This window comes from Meriones unguiculatus, chromosome 8, assembly GCF_030254825.1.
Source record: "Meriones unguiculatus strain TT.TT164.6M chromosome 8, Bangor_MerUng_6.1, whole genome shotgun sequence".
NCBI classification, from domain to species: Eukaryota; Metazoa; Chordata; class Mammalia; order Rodentia; family Muridae; genus Meriones; species Meriones unguiculatus.
The window spans coordinates 26,065,334-26,093,017 of record NC_083356.1 but is presented as its reverse complement, the minus strand read 5'-3'; the positions used below and the strand labels follow the sequence as shown (position 1 = coordinate 26,093,017).

Sequence of the window (27,684 nt, the reverse complement as noted above, 5' to 3'; positions counted from 1 at the left end):
TGAGCAGGTAAGTCTGGGGAAGGAGGTAGAGGAGGAAGTGGGTGGAGGAGGAAGTGGGTGGTGTAAGCAGCTAGTGAGTAGTGGGTGAGTGGGTTGGGGGTAGTGGCCCTCACTTCTATCCAGGCACAGAGTGGTTCAATGAAGTTAAGAGAACCATGTAAGGAATAGAAACCTGCGCCAGAAAGATTCTGGGTTCCTCACGCCAGCTTGCCATCTGGTCTCTTCCATCCTTTATCTTAACTTTATCTTAACTCTTTGTCCACTGACATAGCCAAGATATCCATGAGGGGATATGCCCACACTGCCAAGGACTATACCAGGGGCTGGGCTGGTGGCCAGGCACACACTGCCACCTTTAAGGGACCTTACGGGACACCTTAAGGGACAGGATGGTTCAAGAGGTCCTGTGACCACTCTAGCCTTTCAGGGAGGGGAACAGGAGGCTTCACACCCATACCCATAGCCTGGATACCCACCTTGCCCTGGTGCCACACTGGCACTGTGAGACCCTGGACAAGCCAGTCTCCTGGGAGTCATGTCTGCTCCCTTATCTGAATCATGGCTGGGTACAGGTCCAGGCAAGGGACACTCCCTACACCTGCTGAGGCGGGCAGGGAGAAGTGCAGGTGGCCCCTGCCCCAGCACTCATAGCTCATCATGGAGTGAGGATTGATTTCCACAAGGGTCATTTCACCCCACCGCAAATATTACAGGGAAATTCATTTTCTTTTTAGGAGTGTTCTGGGAAATGAAGCAATTAGCATGATCTTAAACCGGCATGTACTATCAATTGCAATTCAATTACCGGGCTTAAATATGGTTCAGGGCGGGTGGCTGCTCTCGGAAACCAGCCATGGATGGAAAGGTAGTGAGAAGCTTGGGATGGGGTCTCAGCTCCGGTCAGCTCCGGTTTGTTCATGGTAGCGAATGGGGGCAACAGCAGCTGGGACAATTGGGTGCTGTCTGGTCGGCTTCCAGGTCCTTCTGAATATTTGCGTGCTCTGGGAGTGGGATCCCAGCTCAGGACTGTCTTGAGCCGATTGCTCCTAGCTCAGCTGGCCATGGGCAAGCAGGTTCTAACTCCACCAACTCCAAGCTTACTGTGCCAACCCTGTCAGAGACCAGGCACTGACAGCCTTGGCCCTGGCTGCTGTCAGCCCAGTCCCAACACATTTATAGTCAGGGACTCGCTCATCTTCCTCCTCTGTGTCATTCACTCGGTATTACTCCACTCTACAGATGGACAGGATTACACAGTAGAGATCAGGCAAACATATAAAGCTACACACTTAGAGCCAGCACCCAAAACCAAGTTGAGGCCAACTGTACCCCCAGTCACTACCCACAAGAGAGGTGGCCATCACCCAAGGATAATGGTCTCCCCTAGGATGGAGACATAGGGGGCTGCTGCATGGATACAGCCAGCATGTACACTGCATCACTTCCTTGTGGTCTAGCAGCAGAGGGACAATGTGGTCTGTGTTGCCTTGTTGGATATGAATGGCTCTACCACAGCCTTGGAAGACGGCAGGAAGGCAAACCACTGGCGTGACCACGAATCTGCCAATCCCTTAGCCTAGGGGTCCAGGTTGCAAGTCCCTTTGGACCCTACGTATCCACACATCTTAGTTTAGTACCTGTACAAAGGGTACTGCATGGGAATGCCCAGCCTGGGGCAGTGTTGACTCCCATAAACTGAGTTAGGATAAGACACTATTCCCAGGTCCAAATCAGATACATCAATGCAACGTGGACGGCTTCCATTCTGGGCATTGGGTGAGCCATTGTGAACATACGGTGGCTGAGGGGTTCTAAATTCACTGCAGTCTAGCCATGACCTCAGAGCATTTCACAGAAAGCTTGGGTCCTGGCTCCCTCTAACTGTAGCTAGCCTGGTTGTGGCTACCCATCATGGGCTGCAGGTACAGAATCTAATGTCCAGTATCCTAGCCAATTATACAGTGGTGTCTGTTAGAACCACAAGAACAGAGGAGCTAAGGATAGCTGTCCCAGGAGGTAAGACCAGTGGCTCAGTCAGCTTATACTGAACTCAGCATAAGAGGCAACAGGAACCATGGCTTATCTATGGGATGAGCTTAAACACACAGGAAGTAAATTCTCACCACAGGTAGTGTGGAGGACACAGACTTCCAGGGCGTCTGTGCAGCAAGGCCATTGCAAAGAGGCGGAACCTTCTCACAGGGGTCAGAGCCCACACAGAAAAAGGGAAGCTGGAGCTACATGCAGATGCAAACTCACTCTCTGGTTCTTGGAATGCAACCAGATTTTGTGCAGACACTCCTCTTTTTCTAGACGTCTCTCTTTATAACATCTGGCTCACACAAGTGACACTACAGCACCACCTGGCATATGGGTTGGCTGCTGGTACCAGAACAACTCAAGCTCTGTGACCTCTTGACCTCTGGCCCCGGCTCTGATGCCTGTCTGTCCAAGGTACCTTCTGCAGGTCTCAATGACTAATGTGTGGCTCCCATTTTAGATAAAGAGAAGCCACAGTCGGAACCAAAGCAACCGCTGACCTGATATTGGTTCACTGCAGGTAAGCACCCTTCTCGTAGACCCTAAGCCCTCCAGGAGTGTGGACAGGGCAGACTCATGCCTACTACATACTAGGACCCCTTCCCCTCTTGTGATCAAAGAAGGCCCTCCCAGTGCTGTTCAGAGAGGAGTGTTCCATATAAGCTACACAATGTCCTAGCCCCCAAAAAAGGGGACTAGGTGGGCACCCTTGCTCTGAAGACTGCCTTGATGATACTGGGCACTAAAAGATGAGCCAGTCTGGCAGGAAGCCCCACGCACTCTGCAGGAGCTGCTGTGAAAGGAGTGACAACATCTGCATCTCTGTACCCTTCTTTGACAACCGTCATTGGTGGAAGGATGCAGAGCAGGAAGCAGTCTCAGGGTGGCAGGACTGGGCAGGTGCAGTAGGGCTGGGGCACTGTGTTGGGTCTATCGCTGACGGTGGAAGGCAAACCCTGACAGGGCTCTGGAGCCGGCAGCTGACACAGACTAGCATCTCTCCTGTCCCTGGCTGCTGGGTAAGACCTCAGTCTCTGGCAGGATCCGACTCCCAGGCACACTGGGATATGTGCAGGGATCTAGACTTCACTTTCCACCTCTGTGCCGGTGCTAGGCAAGAAGCCAGTTCCAAGCAGAAGCTCACCTATTGCCCTTTGGTGAAAGATAAGGCTAGGCCTCAGGGGAAGGGACTCTATAAGCCCTGGAGTCCTCTACCCAGATCCCGGCTACCTAGGATAAAACAGCCAGTGTGCTGAAAGGTACAGACAACACAGCTTCTGCCCCCCCCCCCAGCATGAGCAACAGAGAGTAGCAAGGGATACTGGGAAACACCCTAACTTAGTGTTTAAGTTGTGCAATTATTCCTTTGATTGCTTCTAAAGCTAGAACTCATTATAAGCTCACAGAGCCTTCTTTCTCTGGCACCACTTCACATAAGACATAACAAAGTCTCTCTCAGTGTGTGTGTGTGTGTGTGTGTGTGTGTGTGTGTGAGAGAGAGAGAGAGAGAGAGAGAGAGAGAGAGAGAGAGAGAAGAGAGAGAAAGCTTATATATGTACCTGCAATGTATTATCTTTATTTTAAGCAAAAATTCACTACATTTTTCTCTGCCACAGAACTCCTCTTCCAATTAGGAGTTTGGCAACTGTCTACCTGCAAAGGCAACTTCTCCAGTTCACAGAATAGCCAAGTTCTATTTAGTTATGTGTTTGTTTTTCTGTTTGTCGGTAGTTAGCGCAGGCAGGATCAGCCTTAGCCTGTGCAGGGCTGTCTGTGCATGCCAAGTACAGGGAAGGGTGGTAAATGCCGTATCTGGGCCCTCCGAGGTCTTTCCCTTCTTGGATCTTCCTACTCGGTCCTCAGCCCTCCCAGGCCTATCATGTAGCCATGGCAACAGAGCAGCTAGTATTCTCAGAGCCTGCACCTAGATCAGGTGACAACTGTTGGGGACCTCCATCAGGTGAGCGCTTGGTGTGGGGAGCCTGGCACACACAGCGGCTGGCAGCAGACAAAGAAGGACAAACTCCAGCTGTCCACCGTGTGCTGTGCAGCAGCACGCTGGCAGCAGCTCAGGGGTGTGCCCATCGTATCTCTCAGAGATCAGGATGCACCATTCTGACATGGGAGGACATACCTGGATCAGGACTCAGCCACTGCTTGCTGGGCTTCGTGGGACAGCTATTAGCATTCTGGCTCTGGAGTGATCCCTCCTCTGAGACTGGACTAACCAAGAAGTTCTGAGAACATCACAGTTGGGACAGTCGTATCCTGAAGTGAGACAGCCTGGCCTGGGCCCCTAGCCTCATCATTTGAGAGTTGGGATCTAGGCTAGGCAACAGGACACTTCTGTCTCGTCCTGATAATACCGACACCCTGAGTACTTACCCTCTCGGGGTCCTGGTGTGGGCTAAGGTTCTTAGAAACATTGGCTGCAAAGCCTTTTACTAAAGCATCTCTTTCAAGAGTCCCACCACACAGATAGGTCCTTCCCACCTCACACATAGAACGTGTAAGGGAGAGGAATAGCAGAAAGGTATTAAACAGAGAAGGCACAGAGGGATTGTCTGGAGTGACAGTGTTCAGGCAGGGTGCATGTTGCTCCAGGAGGGGACAGCAAGGCCGCAGGCAGAGGGTCATATGATTAGGCAGGCACACAGGCTGAAAGGCAGGCATCCTCAGGCTGTGAGGAGGTGATGGCTGAAGAAGGAAGGGAAGGAGAAAGGAAAGGAGGGAGGAAGCAAGAAAGGGAGGGAAGGACTTTGCATCTCCCAGAGGCCAGGCCAGTCCATAGGATGCTCCTCATACAGTGACATGGACAGCCTCCTCCCAAGGAGAACGTGGCCCCTCTCTTGGGCCTGCTGCGTGACCTGCAATGCTAGAGCACAGTCTTGCTTAGCTTCCTAGTTAGAACCCAGCCTTGGAACCAGCCAGCATATGGGTCATACCACACATGTGGAGTTCAGGCCAAAAGCCCCAGCTCTGCCTCAGGCAACAGCCAGAAGGAACCCAAGAGGCCAGCAGAAGCAAGAAGCCAGGGTTCTATGGCACAGAGGCCAGGGCTCCTGGCACAGAGGCTGTCTCAGGCTGCTATATCTCTGGCCAACTGAAGGACTAGGAGTTGGACAGACCACTCAGTAGGCACATAGATGGGAAATGACCTGTGACTAGGTAATAAAGGTGGAAAATTTCCAAGATGGCCAGCTTTTTCCTCTTCCTCCTGACCTGAAACAACAGCCTGGTAGCTGAAAACAAAGACCTAAAGGGTTTTCCCCCCCTTCTACCAATAGGACCTCCCACTGATAATGGCCCACCGAGTCCAAGTCTGACCAGGACATTTTACACAATAGTTATGGGCTTCCTAACTTTCTTCAGACAACCCTAAATTAGGGAAGAAAGACCCTTCAAAGGATTAAGAACCTTCAAAGGATTAAGTCCTCAAATACAGACTAAATTTTGGGGCTCCCAAGTCTGAGTTCCCCGCCACAGCTTTGTGGAAGGCTATTCTCTGGTGTGTGTGTATGTGTGCATGTGTGTTTCCTCACTCTAATAAATGCCTTTCTTCAACTGCTGATTTGTCTGCTTCTCAATTCTCAATTTCTTGATGTCACACTTGAGCTTTTTTCCCTGCCCTTTAATTCTTTAACCAGCAGAGAAAACAAACCCCATCAAGACTCCCTGACAGTAATACACCCTGGAGTTCCTATAAATGATGATAATGCCATCATACACAGCACAGATACCACTTCTGCCAAGGTTCCCAGGCACCTCTGAGTGTGCCCTGGGTTCCTCACAGTCTTGCTGCTGGGCCTAAAGCCCTTCCTGTCAATCAGGGAAGTTTTGGTTGCTGTACCAACAAAATGGAAGAAAACATCACCGTGGGCTTTGGGGCCTTGCAGTTCTGAGCTGCTGGTTCGAGGTGTGAGCAAGCCTGAGCCATGGGGAAAAATCAGGGGGAGACAACCAAGGGGAACAGCCTCATCATCCTGCGAGTCCTCCAAGCCTAGGTACAAAAGGCAGAGTAAGTAGGGATTCAGCATGGCTCCAGCCTCTAGCTGTCTTCATCACTCTTGGCCTCAGGGCAGACAGCAGCTAACCCTGCAGAGCCTTATCCTAATGCCTGATGTGGAATTCTACGGCCCTCTCTAATGCCTCTGAGTTTGGGGTTAGCACACTAAGCATGGCAGCTTACAGCCTCCAAAGCCATATGCAGGTTGGTACAGGAACCAGGCACAGCATGACTGGCCCCATCTCTAAGAAGCACTCTGCACAGGGACTGGAACTGAGGAAGGGGAGTCAGGTGGGCTGCATAGGGGAGATGAGGAGCAACAGAGGAGAGGGCAGGGGGGAAGGCAAGGGATATACCAAAGGTACTTACTAGCAGATGAATGTGGCAGAGAGAGAAGTTGGGGTGCCCAAGGGCCTTGACCTAAGCTAAGGTGGGAAAGGGAGCTGTAAAGGACAGTGGGGTCTCAGTCATGGACTTGAAAAGACAAGAAAGTATGGGCTGGGTCAGGTACTGAAGTTCAGGAGATCTCGGGCTATCAGTGGCCCCTGAGAGCAGGAGGGAAAGGCTCTTGATGACATTGCCAAGGAGGATCAGGCAGGAAGGAGCATTGCCTGAGCACCCCGGATGAGTCTCTGCAGGAAAATGATAAGCAGCTTCTCATATACAACAGGGGGCCAGGGGTCTCCTGGTAGAACAGGGACAGGACCAGGGATTCATGACAGCTTGGGGCAGCTCCCAGAAGAGGCTTCACGGGGAAGTAATGGAAGACCAGAAAGAGGCACTGAGAAATGCTAGCGCAGGATGCTGAAGTTCTTTTAACAAAGGAAATTTTAGGATGAAAATGACTGCAATCTGGCCTGAGGGTCAGAAGTGGGAAAGGGGGAAGAAGAGCACTGGAGGGGTTGGGAGGGAACACAGGCTGGGACAGAAGCTGCTGAAAACCAGGGGTGCTCCAGCCTGGAATTGGCTCCATGCAGAGCAACGTTACTAGATTACACGAGCAAGGTTACTAGTAAGAAGGATTGGGTGATGAAAAGACAGAAGAGAGAACAGGGGAGGCTCTCCAGCCCCTCTACCATATGGGGTCCCTGCTACCTTAGAATCCTAATGCCTGAGCATGGGCTCCACAACTTGGCAGCAAGAACCAGGAAGGCTCCTGTCCTAACCCGGCCCATCATAGCACAGAACACATATGCCCATGATCTCAGACAGAAGGTACAGCTCACACTCAGGGGCTTTGCACAGATTAAGGACATATGTTGAGGATATGGGGTATGCTGAATTCTGTAAAAGAGAAATCTCCTGACTCCCACACAGTAAGGAACGACAGGACCCTCATAGTAGAAGGCCCCCAATATACTTTAGACAGTTGTGGGGGCTCAGATAAGACTTACCTAGTCCCCATGTTAAGAAGGCCTGGCCTGCTTCCTTAGGCTAGAGGGCTCTCCATACCCAGGATCCCTCATGGAAGAGCAGCCTCTGCTTTCATCAACACCAGCCCCTGGCCTGTCAGGTCTCCATGGGTCTTAACATTAGGAAGTTGCAAGGCTAAGAGATTCCAGGCCAGTCCTCTCACATCTAGGCTTCTCTCATCTAGGAGGAATTCTCAGGCATCCATAACAGGGGCAGGAGAGAAGAAGGCCTCCATAGAAGAGGGCTCCCCAGAGCCCACACCTCCTGCAATGGCTCTTTTTAGGTGGCTTTTTTTTTTTTTAACCAGACACATGACTGCCATCGCATTTTTCCACCTTTTGATTGACAAAAGTCTTCATACTCGTTTCCTCTCAATAAGCAGGTTTGTGCCAGTATACCCACTATACAGATAAACTAAGGAAAACTGTTTAGATGGCACTGTGGGACTGGGCCTGGGACCTGAATCAGACACCTACTTCCTCTATGCAGGCAGGAAATAAAAGAGCCCTGTCGGGTAGGTCCCCTCCCCAGGGACATAGAAGGCTTCCGGGGATCCTACATGGTTGGGCCTGAAGCAAGGGCTACACTCCCCAGCTCCAGGCTCAGGGGAAACAAGCCATGCCAGATCCAGGGTCCTGTTATTATCCAAATACTACCTGTTGGCTCTGCCCCGGCTGTCAATGCGTTCATGAAGACAGCCCAAAATCTGGTCCAGTGAAGATCTGAATGGGCAGGGTTGGAGATGGGGGCAGGAGAGGCAGGGATGCCAAATTCCAGGCTCCCCTTAGAGCAACAGCCTCCCTACCCCTTCTTCCAACTGGCTCCAATAGCCTTGCACCTGCAGCCCTTGAGTCTGCAGCACATATGTACTTTCTGGGTGAGTTCCACTCAGTGCCAAGGGCTTTCCACTAATATTTGTGGTATGTCCACTATCTTGTTTTGTTTTGTTTTGTTTTGTTTCTAACTGCAATTTGACAGTTTCACACATTGTCCAACAAGGGCTCCAGGCAGGGACTCTGAATCTGCACGCATGCTGCCTGGCTTCGGTGGCTCCAGAAATCTCGGTGCAAGCCTCCACGACCGAGTAACTCTTGCATTTTGCTTGCCTGCAAACCAGTGTCATGTGGATGACATGGCCATGTTCTGTACCCGCTTAAGAGGCTGCACTGCTTGCACCACAGATACAGCAGCCATTTATCTCTCTTACAGGATGACTCTGGAGAGCCAAGAATGGAAGGGATATTAGGGGCAAACATGGTTCCCATCAGATCCCATGGAATCAGCTCTCTACAGTCCCTAAAAGCACCCAGACCATCAACACCTTGGGAACCTGGGCTTACATGGCTACCCACTCCAAGTGCCTCTTGTGTCCTCCAGGAGCCTTGGAATCTGCATGGTTTTATGTCTTCAGAAGTCACCCAGGTAAAACTAGGACCCAAGAGCCTTTGGAGGACTGTATTATACACTTGCCTCACAGCGGGGAAAGCAGACAGAAGGACACCAGCCTTGTTGGCCGCTGTGACATTCACTTCTAACCTGTCTAACAATCACTCAATAGCCAGTCCCCTCTGTACTAGACACCTGCAGAGGTCACTCCCAACCTAAAAGGCATGGGTCCCTGCCTCCTCCCTCGCTGAGCCTGGAGAGCTGCTAAGTCACCAGGACCAGCTGTAAACTAGAGGGAGACAATAAGGCTAATGACATTTGTGTTTTGTTTTCTTTCATTTTCAAAGACCAGAGGCAGTGAGTGATGTGGGGAGAACATCACTCACAGCAGATGTCTCAAAAAATGACAGCTCCAGTCCCACTGACCTTCCACCTAGCACCTGGTGAGTGTTGTCATGAGATTCTGTGTCTTATGCAGAGACACCTCAGATCAGAAGCCCATGCTGTCTCCATGAGTAGCCCACTGTCCACTTGAGGACCCCACTAAGCTTCAAAAATGTAGAGTCCTAAGTAGGCTGAGCTCAGACCTGGTCTGCAGCCAGGTCTACAAGCCAGATTCTGTATCAATGCAGGGTCTGGCCTCTCTCACTAGGCTCCTGCAGCGATCTCTAGAAAAGCCTTCTATTCTGCCATATGCACCATACCGAACCAGAGAACATGCCACAGCACCAGGCTGCCCATGAGGTAGGAAGCGCTTGTGTCAAGGAGAGACTGAAAATGCAAGCTGTCCAGATCTCCAGCTATGGAACTGCATCCTATGAGGTTCAGGTCAGGTACTGCTCATCCCAAGCAGCCTCGACCACATTTATCTTGGGGATAAATGCAATCCTACTGGCAACATGAGCTTCTGTTCCAAGTTCCCTCGCTGGACCTGACTGTACAGCTCTGCTATGAATATCTTGCCATACTCCAACAGACAGGCCAGGGTTGTTCTCGGAACGTCCTAAGGGATTGGAGTTTGAGAGCTATAGAGGCCTCTGATTTGCCTCTCTGGTCTCCTGGGATCCTGGACCCACATGGGTTTCTCTGGGAAAATGTTCTCTGCCACGCCAACAGACAGACAAAAACACCCATGCGTGCTCTTTTGTTCCCTGCATCACCAGCACAGTGCCTCAGCTTCCACCTGAGGGCAAGACTAGGGTGTGGGCATTAACCCTCTTGGGAGGGGGCAGTTCCTAACAGGGTTCAGAAAGCACCGGGTGGAGGTCCTGAGAAATAGGCATTTCTCTACCAAGATAAAGTAGGAGACACAGCAGAGGCAAAGCTGAGCTGAGCCCAAAGAAAGGGTCCAAGATAAAGAGGCTGGAGCCTGGCCCTCCCTGGAAAGTGGAGAAATGATAGTCCTTAGCTGGGGCCTTAGTAGACTCAGGAGAGATATCCGTGTCCCTGTTTTCTTGAAGGACCACTGCTGGCAGCCCCTGGGTGCTCCTGAGCAGGTTCCAACATTCCTGCAGCAGACACAGCCCAGAGGAGGGACGTCTCAGAGCTATAGACAACGGTCAGGTCTCCCCCAGCCCAGCTACTGTGCTGTCCGCTTCCTCATGGGGAGGGGAAAGTTTAACACTCATAGACACACACTGTGTGCCTCTCAGAAGATCGCACACTCAGCGGCTGCACAGAGTCGCTGTGGGCTCTACAGGGACAGCCTGTCAGCAGATACCACACATAAGCAAACCTTACGAAATTAGAACAGGCAGGACCCAGTCCTGACACCCACAGCAGGTGCTGACAGCTCACCTGCCACCTGCTGGCCGCACCATCAAATTGCAGGCTCAGTTCCTGTTGACTACCTGAAGACCACCCACTGGGAACCACATGTCAGGCACTCAGCCTCCTCCTTAGAGCCAACCTGGGCATGTCCCCCCACCCCCTTACGAGCCCAGGCTGTGTAGAACACCTTGTCCTACCATCAGGATCCCAAGACTCCTAGGAGAGTCAATCAGCACTGCAAGGCCAGATGCAATTCCTGTCACCAGGAAAAAGGGTGAGAGCCTACAACAGGCTGGCTCCTTGAGCCCTGAAGGTCTTGATAGCCCCCATGGTAGTATTGAGATTCACCACATGCACGTCTCACCACCATCTGTCGGAAGGCCTCCTCTTGCAGTTGGATGGCTTCCAGGTCCTCCTTAGTCATCTGCTCCTGGCCCTGCCACATGCTGTCACTTCCATTAAAGGTGCTTCTGGCTATCAGCCAGGCCTGCAAATGAGGGCTCAGGTTATGACCATTCCATACCCTGGAGGTCTTCTTCCCTAGACCCAGTTGGGCCACCTATGTCCTGGGGCCTTGTCCTGGGATGCTGAAAGCCTGGGAAAGCCTTGGTCCAGAAGACTATGCTCCAGGGAGAAGAGACCGTAGGTTGCTATGTAAGGTAGGCAGGAGTGAGGGTTAGTGGTCCCTGGTCACCTGTCCTGTGGTGTGTACGTATCCTCTCCTCAGGCATGAGGAGACTACAGCAGGCTTGCAATCCATGCTTGTATACAAAGCTGCCATGTGCTGGACCATAGCAAGTCTAGGGCTACAGCCCTGACCCCCAGGAGCAATACTCTGTGTGTCTAGCTTTTTGGGGTCTTAGGCCTCTTTGTGAGTCCTAAAGTCATGCCTGTGAAAGAAACCAAAGTCCACTGTCTCACTGAAGGCTGCAGACCCACCACAGGCCCAGCTATAGGCAGAGTCTGTGAAGTCAGACTCCAAGAGAAATAATTAGCCACCTGACACCATCAAGTCAAGGCCCAAACACCACCCTGGGGAGCCTGAGGATGAGCTCCGGGTGAATGAACTGAGGATGGGGAGCTTGGGGGAGGGGGATTTGCAGTTTAATTTTTCCTTTATTTCTTTAATTCACCAAATGTTTTAACACAATAAATTATATTTCTCCAATTAACCCCATTTGCTCTCTGATGGGACAATCTGGACACATTTCCAGAGCCTTCTGTGGCAGTGGCTTCAGAGAGACAGTCACTGAACATCCATCTGGTCCCCAAGCACTGGTCAGGCTGGGAGGAGTTTCAGAGGGAGGGACTCCATGCCAACACTGAGATGCAGCTCAGCCCTAGCACTGCAGTCATCTCCAAGGACCCTGGACTCAGCCTCCCCAGTCGTCTACAGAAGGCATGCTCAAGGTCCTCCCTCCATCTCTGGAAGCCTTCTCTTTAAAACATATGGCCAAGGCAGCTTGCACCTCTCCCTTGGCACCAGAGTCCTAAAGCAGGAGTACAGCTGCGACATGGCTAGATTCTCTGGGACCTGGATTGAAAGATGGCTGGACCTTGTCTCCAGTGTCATTCTGGACCAGGGTCTAAGGAACAATGAATGGGTATGAGCTAGAATAGAAGGGCAGGGGAGAGTCTGGACTCCAGCTTGGCCAGCTTATTTGGGGTAGAACTTATCCTGGGTAGGCACATGAAGCTAGGACAGCTGTGTGCTCCTTCAACTCTATCTAGGGACAGACATTGGGGTCCCATGGCTCTGCCTGGGAGAGTTGGTGATGATGGAGCTAGAATATTTCCTTATGAGGGAGAAGGCAAGAGGCCAGGTGCTTTTTCTCAGGACCCACAAAGTAAGCACAGCCATTGCACTTAGAGTGACGGTGAAGCCACCCTCACTCAGGTCTCCTTCCTAAGCCAACGTCCTTCCCACGCCTCATGGGAACACAAGGAAGTCAGCAGAGGCCTTTAAATAAACAAATATGTGGATAGATGAATGTAAAATAAAAGATCTAAAAATCTGTTGACAAGCGCTCTCATCCAAGGCAGTAATTATCGCCTCCCTTCCCTGTGGGTGGGAGGAAGTGAGCAGGGCCTGAGGGTGGGGGAGGCTCTGGCCCTGAGCCAGACCTCACTCTACCCTCCCCACCCGCCATGCCTCTGCAGTCTCCGGAGTTTATAGGCTCATGGAAAGGACTCTGGCAAGGGTCCTGCCCCAGCATAGCACCTGCTGTGAGATACAAGCATGGCACCCCACATTATCTGGGCCTCAGTGTACCCACCTGTCAACTGAGAATGACCAATGCTGTGCTACAACGCCCCAACCTGTGATCTGAGTTCAGCAAGCACCTTTACTCTGTGGTCCCACCTACCTGCAGAGCACTGGGTACCTGGTTCCCAGGGGACCTGCCTGCCTAAGAAGAGGCAGAGAGAGTTTTAGCATCTATGACATTGAGCTGCTACCGTCTTTGTCCCTTGAAAACAAGATGCACAATTAAGGGCCAGTGCATAGCAAAGACACTGAGAAATATCACTACCAGTTCTGAGAGAGGACACTAAAGACTTGTCCCCTGTAAGTCATGGGACACCCATAGACTATCAGGCCCTAAAACCAGCCATGCACAGGCCCGTTTCACCTGCCTCTGTGTCACTGTTCTGACACATCTTGCCAGGCTTATGGCACTTCCTCATGGCCTGTGCATAACCTGCAGATGTTCTAACAGCTGGCCAAGCCCAGAAGAGAGAGCTGGAAGAAACTGGGTCCAATCTCATGACCAGATGCTGTGGATCAGTTAGCACCGAGTCAGATCTCCTGGAGAAAGAATGCCAGAGAACACTCAGTGGGACATAACCTGGGGGTTGAGTCTCAGAGGACATCTCTCTGCAAGCTGAAGGCAGAGGGGGCCAGACTACTCATGTATGCTGCTAGGAACTTGTGCCTTTAATGGGCTCCTCCACTGAGGACACAGAGAGGGGGTGTGGGGCTGAGTTTGCAGGAGGGGGGAACACTTTAACCATGCCGGCGAAACCCTGTAAGGGCCTCCTTCACCTCCATACAGGTTCACCTTCCTTAGCATACATGACAAAGGACAGGGCTGAAGAAACGGTTTAGCAGATCTCCCAGCCTCCTGAAAGGAAGACAAAGCTCTTCTTTATGCTGCCTACAAAGGCTCAATTTGGGTCTTTAGCTCTGATGCCCAGATTAAGGATTTGCTTGCCAGGTGCTGGGGTACAGAGTGGGCCTGTGATGGCTTTCCAGCTAGGGAAAAGCTGACAAAGGCAGCTTTCTCACCCCTAGACATGGCTTAAACACACAGAGACTTAGGAATAAACAAATCCTGCTGTGGGACCACTGAAGAAAGGGCTAGGTTTCCCATGAGAAGACACAAAGTTGGGACGGGCATCTTTGGAGACAATGATATTGGCTGACCCAGCCCTCCTCCTGCTGAGGGAGAAGGAGCTGGGAAGTTCAGACCTAGACAATGTCTGGGGCTCAGGCTCTGGGAAATTAGGCATTTTCTCACGCCCTCCAATCCCAGCTAAGAGTGGGATCAGGAAAGGCACCCAACATCTGGTGTTCAGCTTCTCCAAATGGCATGGGCCATGAGACGAAGGATAACTTTGCCCTGTGCCCCAAATATGGTAGCATGACAAGTGACTTCTAGCTAGCATGTAGAAATAAAGATGTATGCCTCCTGTGGTCCAGGCATACACACACAATAAAAAGAAAGAAAAGAAGGAAGGAGGAAAGGAAGGAAGGAAGGAAGGAAGGAAGGAAGGAAGGAAGGAAGGAAGGAAGGAAAGAAAGAAAGAAAGAAAGAAAGAAAGAAAGAAAGAAAGAAAGAAAGAAAGAAAGAAAGAAAACAGCTATTCTTTTATGTCAGCCAGTGGTGTTACAAAGGCAGATAGCATGATCCCCGAGGCTCGTCCCCAAAACCAAACCATCAGCTCTGCCTGGGGCCAGACTGTCCAGACCAACCAGGAGCCACACGCTGTCGGAGACTGCATGGGGGTCCTAGCAGCCATGGCTCATCCTCAGGACTGCTCCAAACCTTCATATTGTCTGAACCCAGCATGGATGATGTCTCTGCCTCATCAGAGATGAGCAGTGCCCAGACACATGTGGTGTTACCAGGATCATAGCATGACTTTCAGCGAATGCACACATACTTTTCCTTGGGGCAGGATTTCAGGGCCACAGTAAACAATGTCCACCTTCAGCTGACCCTCCTAGCACTCTGCATCAGGGTACAAATTCACACCCTGCCCCCACTGCCCCTCTTTACATCTACCAGCACCAGGTTCTGGTATTTTTATTCGAGTTCTTGTTCAAATAATTATTTGGGGTATGTGACCAACACTATGACGGTCCTCTACCTTTAAAAAAAAAAATTGAGACAGAGCATCACTCTGTAGTCCAGGCTGGCCTAAAACTATATAACCTACACTGGTCTTGAATTCATGATGATCTAGCTGCCTCAACCTCTTGAGCGCTAGGATTACAGGATTAAAGGTACACCAAGCTCCCTTTACTTTTTCCAGTAGCCACTCTGGTTGAGTACATGTTCACTGTTCATTATTCATTTGGGAATACTCTTTGGGAACATCTCCACGCTGATTTGTAAGAGATCTTCATGAATGTTGGCAGAGTACTTGTCATAACGCTATGCAAAAGCTCTCTAACTCTGGGCAGCTTCTACTCTCTGGCCGGTGTATTGGTTTTGATAAAGCCATCAGTCTTCATCCCCGAGGTCTGTGTCCTTCCGCTGTGGAGTTGGAAAGTATTTCCTGCTTGTAGGGGTGTCTCTGCTTTGCCTCTCTCGTGACAGCTAGGGTTTCAGAGGGAATGTTTCTATTCATTAAGGATCTTTGTCAGACTCAACTAAGCTGGCATCCAGCTCAAGTTCTCCCAGGACAGCCACCTCCTCAGGCTACCTCCACCAGCCAGCACACACCTGGGCTACATCTGGACCATCCCAAAGCAACCTGTGTACCTCACAGACTCCACACCACCAGTTTGGCTGGTGTCTGTGGTATGTAGATCAAATTCCTCAGTGCTGAAATCTCATCTTCACTACCCTATGTCTCTTCCATTTACAGACAAATACACACACACACACACACACACACACACACAAAGAAGCTGGCACAAATAACAAGCTGGCCTCAGCTCTCAACATGGCACCCTCAGTCCTCATACCTTCTCTGCTTTCTTAGCAATGATAGGTGAGTTTCCACATACAGGCTAGAAGCATCCATCCTGGCTCTCTTCCTTCATTTGATGCCATGCTCACGCAGTTACTTCTTTCTTCTTTTTCAAGACAGGGTGTCTCTATGCTACCCTGCCTGGCCTCATTTCCTGGGCTCAGATGATCATCCGGTAACTGGGACCACAGGCACATGCTGCCCTACCGACTCAGCGTGACACTAATTCCTACATGCCATTTTCAAGCTCACTGTCTTCTTAGAAGCTGACCTGGAATAGGTGATCTTATTTGAAAGCATATTCTGAGTGACACTCAGTGTCAGTGTCGCAGCCATGCTATCCCTGGTCCCCACCTGTGGTCTCCTCATCATACCTGCTGCAAAGCCCCATGAGATGGCAAAGGAGGAGACCAGACCCCATGCTCTGCCCTCAATCTCAAGAGACTGTTTCCCCGGCATGTGTGGTGCCTGCGGAAAGCTTCCAAAGACACCTTTGTAGGTCAAGGTCATTCCCTTTATGGGGCTGAGTTTTCTCTTGAGTTTTCTTCTCTACCTGTGGTGAGGACTTTGTGGGTTTCCTCACATTACACTGACTGCCTCTGAGTGCAAACACCTTGCCTTCTGTGGCCTCTATCATAATGACTTTGCAAAGAGACCCTTTATCAGAGGCCACTCTGATTCCACTCTGGCCATTCAGCCCCGGAACTGAGCTTGATATGTTGCTTCTCTTTACAAGGTACCCAGCCTTTAGAAAGCAGGTTAAGACCATGTGAACACCCTTCAGTCCTGCCCAACACACAGAACCACCTATGGCTGCCTCTTAGATGCTTCCCCATGTTCCACTATCCAGCAGAGCTTTGAAAACCTAACCATCAAGGGGCACTACCTCAGCTCCTCCTGCCCTTTCCCAAGGCACAAACGACAGCAGGTTCAGAGTTGTCCCCAAGGCTCCAGATACAGTCAAAACTTGGTCCTTACCTGCTTGCTCTCCCGCTGCATCCTGGGAAACAGTGCTCTGGATTTTTCTGCAATCCTCTGTCGGAAAAAAAAAAAGAAAGAAAACAAAATGGGAAGTATGGGAGAATACAAAAGGAGAGAAAGATGGCCTAACACCAGGCAGTACCCAACATACATTTACGCTGTTTGCTCCCAGTGACAGGTTGCCTCTTAGGGATCTACTGGATGGCCTCCATTAATCCGTTATCATCTCCCCTGTGTCTCAGTTTCCCTGCTGCTCATCCATGATAGTCCCTGCTCTTCCAGACTTCCGGGAGGTGCTGGGAGGCCACCTCTGGGAAGCACTTCTGAGAACAAGTCCTTCCTAGGATACACCCTGAAGATGTGCCCGTGAGATCCTGGTACCTGTACAATGTGCCTAGGGAATACCTATTCTTCTACCCTGGTGATGAGGCTACGCTGAACAAACCTAGAACAAGACAGTTGGGGAGGGGTGCTCAAGGAAAGGAGTAATAACACCATCCCTCTCAGCCTCTCACCTTCTGCACCATGCCATAGCTGTATGGCCTCTGAGAGTTGGGTTTTCAGCCAGTCCGGCGGATGGTGGCCTTTCTTACAGCACCCTTGTCCAGCCTGGCCCAGGGACCAGGGTTTTGGTTCCCAGAGATCCCTGTGCCCACTTCATCCCCCACAAAGTCACACCCCCTCCTCCATGTGTCCTCACACCCTCTGCCCTGCCCCCTAAGCCCATCACAGTTTATATCTTCAGTCAGTATCTCTGTGGGCACCAAAACCACAGGAGCAGTTTGTTCTGTCTCCACGACCCATACTGTCTGGACATTCTCCCAGGAGCATGCCCACATGTGCAGGTTCCGTCCTTACTTCATACTTGTGCTGACTGAGCCACTCCCACACAGGGAGGTCTCCTTATTTCAACCCTCGCTGCTGCGAACAGTTCCTGCAAGTGTGGGCCACATCGCTCATAGCTCGTCAGAACAGGGTGGCAGACATTTCCTGTCAAGGGCAGATGTTTGGTGTTCCGGGCTTTGCGGGCAGTCTGCTCCAGATATGCAGGAACAGTGGAATCAACCAGTGAGGCTGAGCATGGGGCAGGCAGGGGCTGGCAGGCAGCGGTCTATTGCTCCACAGACTGCAGGCTTACAGCAGTTACCTGTGTGTCCTGGGCACTCTCCAGTCTCCAGGAGCTCAGTGGACATGCAAGGAAGGGGTAGCAGTAGCCGGGACAGCGTGTGGCAGGGGTCTCTGAAAGCCATCATGTGTTCAGAGCAGTGTTGGTATAACTGTGAGGGTACACACGGAGGCACCGTATAGATGGCAGTAGGTAGAAGGGTAGGGGATTGGAGGCAGGGCAGGATGAGAAGACATTAGTAGCAGAGGCAAGGACCATGAAACTGATGAGAGGATGTTCAGGGCGTCCATCTCCAGGCAGACTAGACTGCCCTCATGCCCACTGTACCATGGGGCTCCAGAAGGGCAGGGCCTCTCAGTAAGTGTGCTGACCACAAGCTGGGTCCAGCTGTCCTGAGTATCCTTCTGCACATATCAGTACAGTATCTTTCCCATGTGATGTCTACATTCTACCACAGGTACCAGGGAACCCTTTCCTTCTCCCTCTATGCTCCTACCTCACCGAGCCTCAAGTCCCTGGGGGAAACACGCCGGGTAGGGGCCTTACAGCTCCGACACTTGCTTCACAGCACTGGAGCTGGCAGCACTGGTTTTGTTGGTGTCCTGCTGGACTTCATTCCTGGAGTAGAGAAGATAGGAACAGAGGGGTGGGCAGGAAGCTCGGGAATAGCCCAGGGTGAGAGAGAAGAGCAGGGAGGTTGAGAAAGGGTGATAGGGCAGATGAGTGTGGGGACATGTGCAGATAAAGGAAGAAAGGAGCCAAGGACCGTCAGGAGCAGAATGGAGAGATATAGAAGTAAGGGCTGGCACAGGATGGGTGATAAATACATCCCCTAAAGGACAATAAGGGAGACAGAGGCAAGGACAGGGACCTGGAGGGACAGGCAGCGACTGCACGAAGTGATGGGGTGGATAAGGGTAAGCAGAACAGAGGGTGAGAAACGCATTGCAGGGGGTGGAAGCCACCAATCCACCATGGCCCCAACTCTTGCCCAGACAAATGACTAGACTTTTCTGATCCTATTGAGGCCAACGACTGTCACACAGAGAGGACCACCGCACCACTCTCCTTGCCTTGTGATAACCTCAACTTAGGCAGAGTTGGGGCCTCTACTAGACGGGGACTCAGGTCCTTCCAGCACAAAAGACTTACCTACAACACCATGTGACCTACCCCTCCAAACATCTTTAGTCTGCTTCTTAGGGATAAACCTATATACCTTACCCACACTGCAATCCAGGGCAACCCTGTCCCAGCCTGACCCCAACATACACATAGCCCAATAGAAAAGGAGGTCTGACCTGGCAGGAGCCAGAAACCCCCAATTCAGATGTTTCCCTGAAGCCTCACTTTACAGGCATCAGGTCATAACCCCCTCACTGCAGTGGTCAGCATGTGTACCATACCAACCCTGGGTTCTCAAAGGCCACCTACCACAAAGCAGCCTGCCTGATACCACTGACCACTGCAGAACCAGGAAAAGAGGCCCTGACACTCAGGGAACACAGTCATGGCAGCCTTTATGGGGAGGAAAAACAAGCAGAAAAGTAAGCAGACAAGCATGAGATAAGGACACTGTGCCACAGGTTACAAATCAGAGGGTGGGTGGGTAGCAGAGGCTCTCCTGTCACAGATCTGTCACTGACATAGGTGTCACTGACCTACATTCCTGCTACGGCCCAAGCCCATCCGCTTTCCTGGCCAACCTCAAACTGTCAGAGCACGGATATCCCAAGGACCCTGTCACCAGCCACTCCCTATGAGACCCACCTTCATGATCTCTGGACCTGACATCATCTCAATGTCATCAGCCTACGTTCTGTTCCCAGCTGGCTCTTAACTGCAAGCTAGCCTCTATGGCAGCCCATTGGCAGCTCTGCCCAGGTATCACATTGGCCCCCTTTTGCCACCTCAGCCTCTAAAATCCCCGTTCTTCTAGTCCTGGCAGCAAAGCCCTGCTCCATCCAGCCCACAACACAACGCATCAGTCAGCGCTGCTGCAGTATGTTTAGGGGAATGCACATACCAACATTTCCCTCACCCCATGTGTCCCCATGTGTCCAGACTATTGTAGTGCCTTCTGGTTATCTACTGTCACTACCTCTCATGCCATCACAGGTGGAGAGGTTTGAGGCATGGCTCTTAGAGGCCAGTTCATGTCCCTCCATCCTTAGCACATAACAGCAATTCCATGTTCCACTCCCAACAAAGCTGAATACCTAACTATGCACCAGCTTCATCGAGGACACTGCTCTACAGCCCCTGGACAGCTAGAGAGGGTAGCAGCAGCCCAGATGCTGCCCCATGGTTCATGCTTCAGACAGAGAGCAGTGGGCAAAGCCCCAGTACAAGTGGCAGGAGCTTCCTACTATACAGACCTCTCTTCTTCTCCTCAGATTCTGTCCCAAACAATAGCAGAAAGGCTGCTGGTGTAACTCTCATCTTTCTGGAACCATCAGCACTAGACTGAAAGCAGTCTACTTCTGTGTCCTCTCCAAGATGAGTATCCTCTCCATCTCTCACAGACTGTGGTCATCTCATGACAGAAAAGCAAGCCAACCTCCTTACCCAGCCTGGCATGCCTCATGCATTAAGTCACTCTGCCACAGCCTTGGCAGACAGCAGCCACACAGCCAGTGAACCCAAGAAACAGCATGGAGAAAAGGAGTGCATACCACCAGTAATCCCAGCAGCCTGGGAAAGTATTTACAGATTGTCTTCCAGGACCTTCATAGTACTGAAAGGCCCAACCCAGAAACTATGGGCAGCTGATCTGGTCAGCCTGTCTACAGCCCCAACTACCATCAGAAGCAGAAAGCAGAGTCATGAGGATATGGAGCAGAGAGACTCACAGTGCAGCTGGGACAGCATGGACCAGAAGCCACAACTTGGGGCTCTGGTGTCAGAAAAGACAGGAGGATGAAATGGGTCCCCTGGGAGTCCACATCATGGCCGTGCCTTGGGTCTGTCATCTGCAGAGAGTCCTGAGAAAGCCAAAGGAAACCTCCCAGAATAAATGAAGAAACCTCAGGTAGCACAGGGCAGCAGTGTATAAACAACAGCCATGTTTCTGAACTGTGGCCAAAACTGGAAAGTGAAGTTTAAACAATACCATTTGTGACAGTATAGAAACCGTGAAAACAGTCCGAAGAATTGGACATATGTTGCAACATTAACAAGGCATGTCACTGATAACTACAAGGAATTGCCTAAAGAAAAAACAAAGGAAAGGAAAAGTAGCTTTATAGAGTGTAAGGCAATATTGCTGCGATGCAATCCAAAATGTAAAAGTTTTCTTTTTTTTTTTTTTAAAGAAGTTAACAAGAGGTCAACTGAAACACAAAAGGTCTGGGTATCTGGAAGAGGTTCAGAACCACCTGCAGCTGAGGGCCCACACCGGAATTCAAGTCTCACAGGCCCAGGATGTGCCATAGCGATAGGCTCAGGCAGCTCTCCAAAAGGATGCCAACACAATCAACAGGAAAAGACTTTTTTTTTTAAAAAAAAAAAAAGAATAACGGGACACCTAAATTTTTTTTGTTTCCTTTTCTTTTGTTTAATGAGCTCAGCCTTACCTCACTGCATACACAAAAATAAATTCTGAGTGTGTCAGGCTCAAATGTGAGAGCTGAAAATACGAAAACCACAAATTACTCCATCCCTGCATTACTGTAACGAAGTGCCTGAGGCAGGCTACCTAATAAAGAAATCTCAACAGCATGGCATAGGCCCCCGCAAGGGCCTTCCAGGCTCCATGGCTGAGGCACACGTGTACTTCTCCACTCTCCTTCCACAAACCACCAGAATTCCATCACGAGCCTCTGCCCTGGCGACCTGCATTTAACCATCTCCCGAAGGCCTCAGTATGCACCAAGGCTGGACTGAATGCTCACCTTCTCAATGGTTGCTGAGTGAGGGGTAAGACACAAATCATGTTCACACCGCAGCAGTGGACAGAACCCTCTGGGAACCTCAACAATGTCAGAAATACGGTCCACTTACTAAAGACAAGCCTAGGGTAGGAGAGTCTCCCCTTAGCACCTGACACAGCACTTGCATTGAGAACATAAGAGCTCCAACAAGCCCACACTCACAAGGCAAGAACAAGTAATGACAACAACAGGCAGGAGACTGACATGCACCCAGAGGAGACCATACCACATTGAAATACACAGTGAAGCCACAGCTGCCAACACCTGCTGCAGGCTCTGAAGCCAACACGGAGTCCTGAAAATGGCTCAGCTGCTTTGGAAAGCTGGATGGATTCACCTAGAATCTGCTCTCGTTATCTGCTCTACAGTTTTGCTTCAGGCAACTCACCCAGAAGGGGAAACACGCAAAAAAACCTGTGGAGACAGCACAGCCTTAGCACTAACCGGAATCAGCCCTGGCTCCGTCACAAGGTGCTGGGTAAAGAGAAAGCGATAAAGCCACACTGCTGAATACTACTTAGCAATAAAAAAAGGAAAGGACTCAGCGTGGCCACCGTGGGTGAAACGTAGCACTGAGTAATTCAGAGAACCCATGACTGTGCTTGCCTGTAGGTCACAAGAGACTGGGAACTGGGCAGAGGGTATCAGGTGGGAAGGAACCAGAGGGAGTTTCTGAAAGGAATGAAATACTCAGCATTCACCCAGAGTGACTGCAGGGCACACACAGTATCAGGCTTACTGAATGCATGCTAACTGGTGGCATGTTTATCAATGGAGCTGATTTACACCCACACTCCCCCTGTCTCCTTCCCCCTGCACCCACACACACATGGGTACCAGTGACAGAATGGACAGGCTGAGAGAGCTCTTCCTGTCACTGACGACATCCCAGGCAGAACCAGGTATGCCTTCTGGCACCTCAGCATGGGTGAGGCCGGCTGGGGTATGGTAGCCTCATCTAGAGAGGCCCTCTGGTGAAGTCCTGGAACCAAAAGTGCCTGAGGAGGACTGACAAGACCCATGGTTACCCTACTGTCACACCAAACAAGCCCTGACACCCTAGGATGTCACACCGCTGAGACAAGCATTACCACAGACTAAGGCACAGGACTGAGACAGGAGGGCAAGGGCAGCACTGGTTTTGTGCACAGTCTCTCCCAAGCCTGAGAAAACACTCGGATGGCATCCCTGCCTTGGATGGCATTACCACCTCTGTTCTCATTTTGTAGCTCCAGAAAAAGCCCTTCCTCCGCACCTCAGTTTCCTCAGGTGGAGTGGAGGGGGCATGCCTATATTTGTGGGCCCCAGAGTGCCTCCAAAAGCCACAGCTAAATCATCCTCAGACCCTTTCCAGCAGCAGTGAGAGGAGTGGCTTTCTCCTGCACCTGAGCTGTCAGATGTCTGTGTACTGGCGTGCTCAACGGCAGCAGGCTGCGATACCATGCTCTCAGGCTCCGTGGCCCTGATGAGTGATGGATGAGGGAAGGCCCAGCCTACTGTGGGTGGTGCCATCTCTGGTCTGGTCGTCCTGGCTTCTATAAGAGAGCAGACTGAGCAAGCCATGAGAACCAAGCCAGCAAGCAGCCCCCTTCCATGGCTTCTGCATCAGCTCCTGACTCCAGGTCTCTGCCCTGTTGGGATTCCTGTCTTGACTTCCTTCAGTGATGGACTATGATGTGGAAGTGTAGGCCAAATAAACCCTTTCCTCCCCAATTTCTTTTGGTCATGGTATTTCACCACAGCGACAGAAACCCTAACTAAGCCACCTGGCCACCTGTGAGCCTGACACAGAAATATTCTCTACTTTCCTGAGAGAGAGATCTCCACATATACCTTGACCCCGGCTGACTCAGAGCCTGCTGTGGATCCATCTCAGCCAATATCAGTTACCTGTCAACACTTACAGTAGTGCCTGAGCCATGGCACCAGGCAAACACTGTGAGATGAGGTTCTAGGATCACAGCTATTCGCCCAGCCAAGTACCTAGGACTCCAAACAGCACCCTGAGATGACACTAGGCCACCCACAGCCTGACAGACACTGTCCCTGCCACCACTAAGCTGTGAAGTTACTGATACAACTCTCATGCTCAAATTTGGGAGCCTATGACATGGGGGCCTAGGCTGGGCCCTATGGAGCAGATCCCCCTGCCTGGTACAGGGCGAGGCTGAAAAGCTCAGCACGTGTGACCCCGGTCAATCTGATATGCTCTGTGTGGTCCTCAGAGGTCACTCCTGCCATTGGGGGACTGAAACACTACTTCCCCCCTTGAAGTGCCCAGTAGATGGGAGATTCCAAGAACCCTGTAATGACTGAGGGGTCAACTATGCAAAGTTGTCCTCTGACCTTCACAAGCATCCTGTGGCATGCAGGAACACACATACAGTGCACACATACACAAATAATAACAACAACAACAACAATAATAATTTTAAAGCAGGCAGCTCTGTCAACATAGAGATGATAAGGACGTGGCAGTCCTGTGCTTATCTTAAAATTTTAACTCCTAATGGCATTTGTATGATATGCATTCATACAAATTTTGATGGGATGACTATCAACTTGCCAGGAGCCTGGTCTGAGAAAGAAACACATTCTAAAAGCACTTCGACCCTTGGCCCACTAAAGGAAGGAGGAAATTATCTGAACCACGAGCACTCATAGCTCAAGGAATGGAATGTACTTTTGGGGATGTAAAGGCATGCTCTGCTCCAGTGTATTTCTTGTCCGCACTTCCTTGTCTCTGTCCTCACTGGTGATCTGTTAGGAATGACCTTCCCTTCCTTGTGAACAGAGTTCAGTGACAGTATAGTATCTGTATGTTCAGCTGCTCCTAATAAAAGCTCAGCACAAGACACATTCGAGGTCCCTGAAGTTTTCTGGATGCTTCTTGGACCCCAGCCGCCCTGCTGTAAATTCACATTCCAGGCTGCGTCCACAGCACCTCAGAGTAAGAGCAGAGAAAGTCAGCTGAGCAATAAGCATGCTCACATTCATCCCTTCTGTTTTTTACTATGATGTAACTGACTGCTTCAGGTTCCTTCCATCATGGCTTTCCTGCAGTAATGGACTATAACCTGCCATTGTGAGCGAGAATAAGCCTTTTTACCCATAAGTGGGTTTTTCTTGGGGTATTTTATTACGCTAACAAAAATGAAACCAGGATGTGGATAAATATGCTAAAAACACTGATACTTCATCAACACAGCTGAACTGATTACTTCAGTACTAGATAAATTCTATATCAATTTAACAAAACCTTGAAGAACACAGTGGAAATTTCAAAAATCACTCTGCTATGAGAAAAAAAAAAGCATCAAGACTCCCTGCAATGAAGGTGTGCAGGCTGGGTATAGGCCTGCCATGCCCTTAGTGGCTCAGAGAAATAAGACTCTCAAGAGAAGCTTATATAAGGATGCCACAGAAACTTTGTCAGAGCTAAGAAAATGCCAGTGATAAGGGGACAAGGATGCTGGACAGTCACAAGTGCCCAACAGTGAGCAGCAGGTGATATAAGGGTACTCAGAAGAAAGGGCAAGAAGGCTCAGCGTGATGAAAGCACAACCATCTAGTGTGTAAGGCTGCCCTGGCCCTGCCATGATCATAACAGCTGCACAACCATGAGAGCAAACGAATGGGCTCCAAGTCCACACTGACCCCAAGAGCTGCCCAGGCAGGAGTGAGACACTAGAATGATGTTCTCACAGGTACCTGAGCTGCAGGGGGAGGCGTGGCACATACATGGCTCCGTCTCCTGGAGAGCCCAACCCAGTGTGGACACCTTCTTCACCATATCCTCTAGAGGCCAAAATGCTGCAGAGAGCCGTCTTACTGCTGAGAAACACCCAGGGGCCAGAGGGCGATACACAAGTCTTCAGCCCTCCCCCACCCACCTCCAGAGCACCAGAGGCCACCTGCCACACTACTGCCACCCATCACCCTGCATAGCAACTGCAGGCCTCAGGCTGTGTCCTGTCCTCCAGGCTGCCTACCTGCCCAAAGAAGGTATTGCAATCAAGTGACAAATATTTGTTTCAAGGACAGTGCTCTGACAGAGGGGCTGAATCGGAACAGGAGCCAAAGTGTGATAGAGAGCTAGAGCCAGAGTCGGGCTGCTACACGTGGCTGACTGCAATGCCACAGCTGGGTTTCCTCTCATATGGTAAGAAAGGCCTACAAGCCTTCAGGATTCACCCTAGAACTGCTGAAGGGTCCTAGGGTTTGACCTCCTGCTGAGGTACTGACTGTTCACATGCTGACCTGTTCTGCCTGGTCTACTCCAGCCCACCTTCTCTCTGTGCCAAACCAAGGCCAACTCAGTCCTTCTTTGCCTAGTCTAGTGGTGAAGGCCTGTCCCTATACCCACCTAGAGAAGGCAAGACTTTCTCTGACAGGGAAAAAGGCTTCAGGGGCTCAAGGGGGCCCTGCCTTCTGCAAAGGGAAATTGCATGTGCAGTTCTCACCATAATAGCCTGGGTCAAACTAGTTCCTCTACTTCCAGCCTCCAGAAACTGCCAGGCTTTCCTCTTCTAGAACCCTGAACATTCCCAATATACCTCACTGCTCTGCTCTGGCACACTGCATCTCCTGATATCTCCTAACCCTATATAGCCCATGCCCAGCACTGTGCCAACACAGGCAAATGGCAGGCCAAGGGAAGCAGCAGAGCCTCTGTAGGGCCACTATGCCCCCTACCTGTGAGGCAACAGAATACAGAGAGGGGCATCTGGTGCCCTCTGCCAATCACTGGAAACCACAAAGGTAGAATTGCAGCTGGACACTGGGGAGTGGACGGGTCTGGCTCCTGTCCTCTGTGGCTGTCAGGGGTGATAGCCACATCTCTGCAGCACTCAGAAGCTGAAGCAGAAGGACTGAGAGTTCAACACTGGGCTAGGCTACACAGAGACTATGGTAAAACCCCACTATTCTGATGCACAGCCTAGAGCTGTGTCTGCCATAAAGGAGCAAAGGCCTGAGTTCCCTCCTATTGCTGGAAACCCATCAAATACCAGAAAGGACTCTCTGACTCTGACCAATGACAATACTCAGTACAGTATTGTAATTCTGAGAGTGAGAGAAAAAATGAGCTGCTTAGATGAGCCTGCTGAGCAAGGAGGGACCCTGGGAAGACCCAACTGCTTCTGAGGTTTATAAAGTCAAGCATAGGCATGGTGAAACATAGCTGCTACAGGTGGGGCCAGTACAGTGGGTGAGAGAGGGGCATACATGGCACTCTGGAGCTCTACCCAGGGCACCAGGCTCCAGCCAGGCATAGATTTATGCCTATAGAAGCCAAAGCCCTATGGAGCCAAGGAAAGAACAATTTCAGGGGAGCAAGGATTACGGGGAGCTGTAAGCCCACAGAGGCTAACTATATATATATATATATATATATATATATATATATATATATATATATATGCAGCTCAGTGGTAAATGGCCTGTTGAACATGGGCAAGGCCCTGAGTTCAATCCTCAGCATCAGAGGAAGGGGTGAGGCAGCAGAAATACTGGAAGTACCTGTCTACGGCTAGGGAGAAATCGTGGAGTAGAATAAAGAGGCTAGTTGGCTTGAAAAAGAACAGGAGAAACTAAATCAAAAGAAAAAGGCCAAGAAAAGTGAAAGGAGGCTCACTCAGGGTCCCTCGCCACATCCCAAAGTCCAGGGTGCACATGGGAAGAGGGTACATAAGCAAGGAAGCAATCAAAAGAGATTTTGAAAAATAATGGCCAAAAGCATCCAAATACTATGAAATGATAAACTGCAGCAACTACGCGTCAATAAGCCCTAAGCAGAGTTTTAGACACACCTATCCTCCTAGGCAGGAAGC

At 50.7% G+C, this 27,684-nt stretch overlaps 1 protein-coding gene across 1 annotated transcript in view; it reads right to left on the bottom strand.

Moving 5' to 3' along the window:
• The window catches only part of Tsnare1 (t-SNARE domain containing 1), an 88,061-nt gene that overhangs the window by 43,611 nt on the left and 16,766 nt on the right, over positions 1 to 27,684 (bottom strand). Inside the window, 5 exon segments of the mRNA XM_060390505.1 lie at positions 10,980 to 11,102; positions 16,793 to 16,849; positions 17,311 to 17,329; positions 17,331 to 17,450; positions 18,468 to 18,539. Coding sequence (XP_060246488.1) covers positions 10,980 to 11,102; positions 16,793 to 16,849; positions 17,311 to 17,329; positions 17,331 to 17,450; positions 18,468 to 18,539 — 391 coding nt within the window.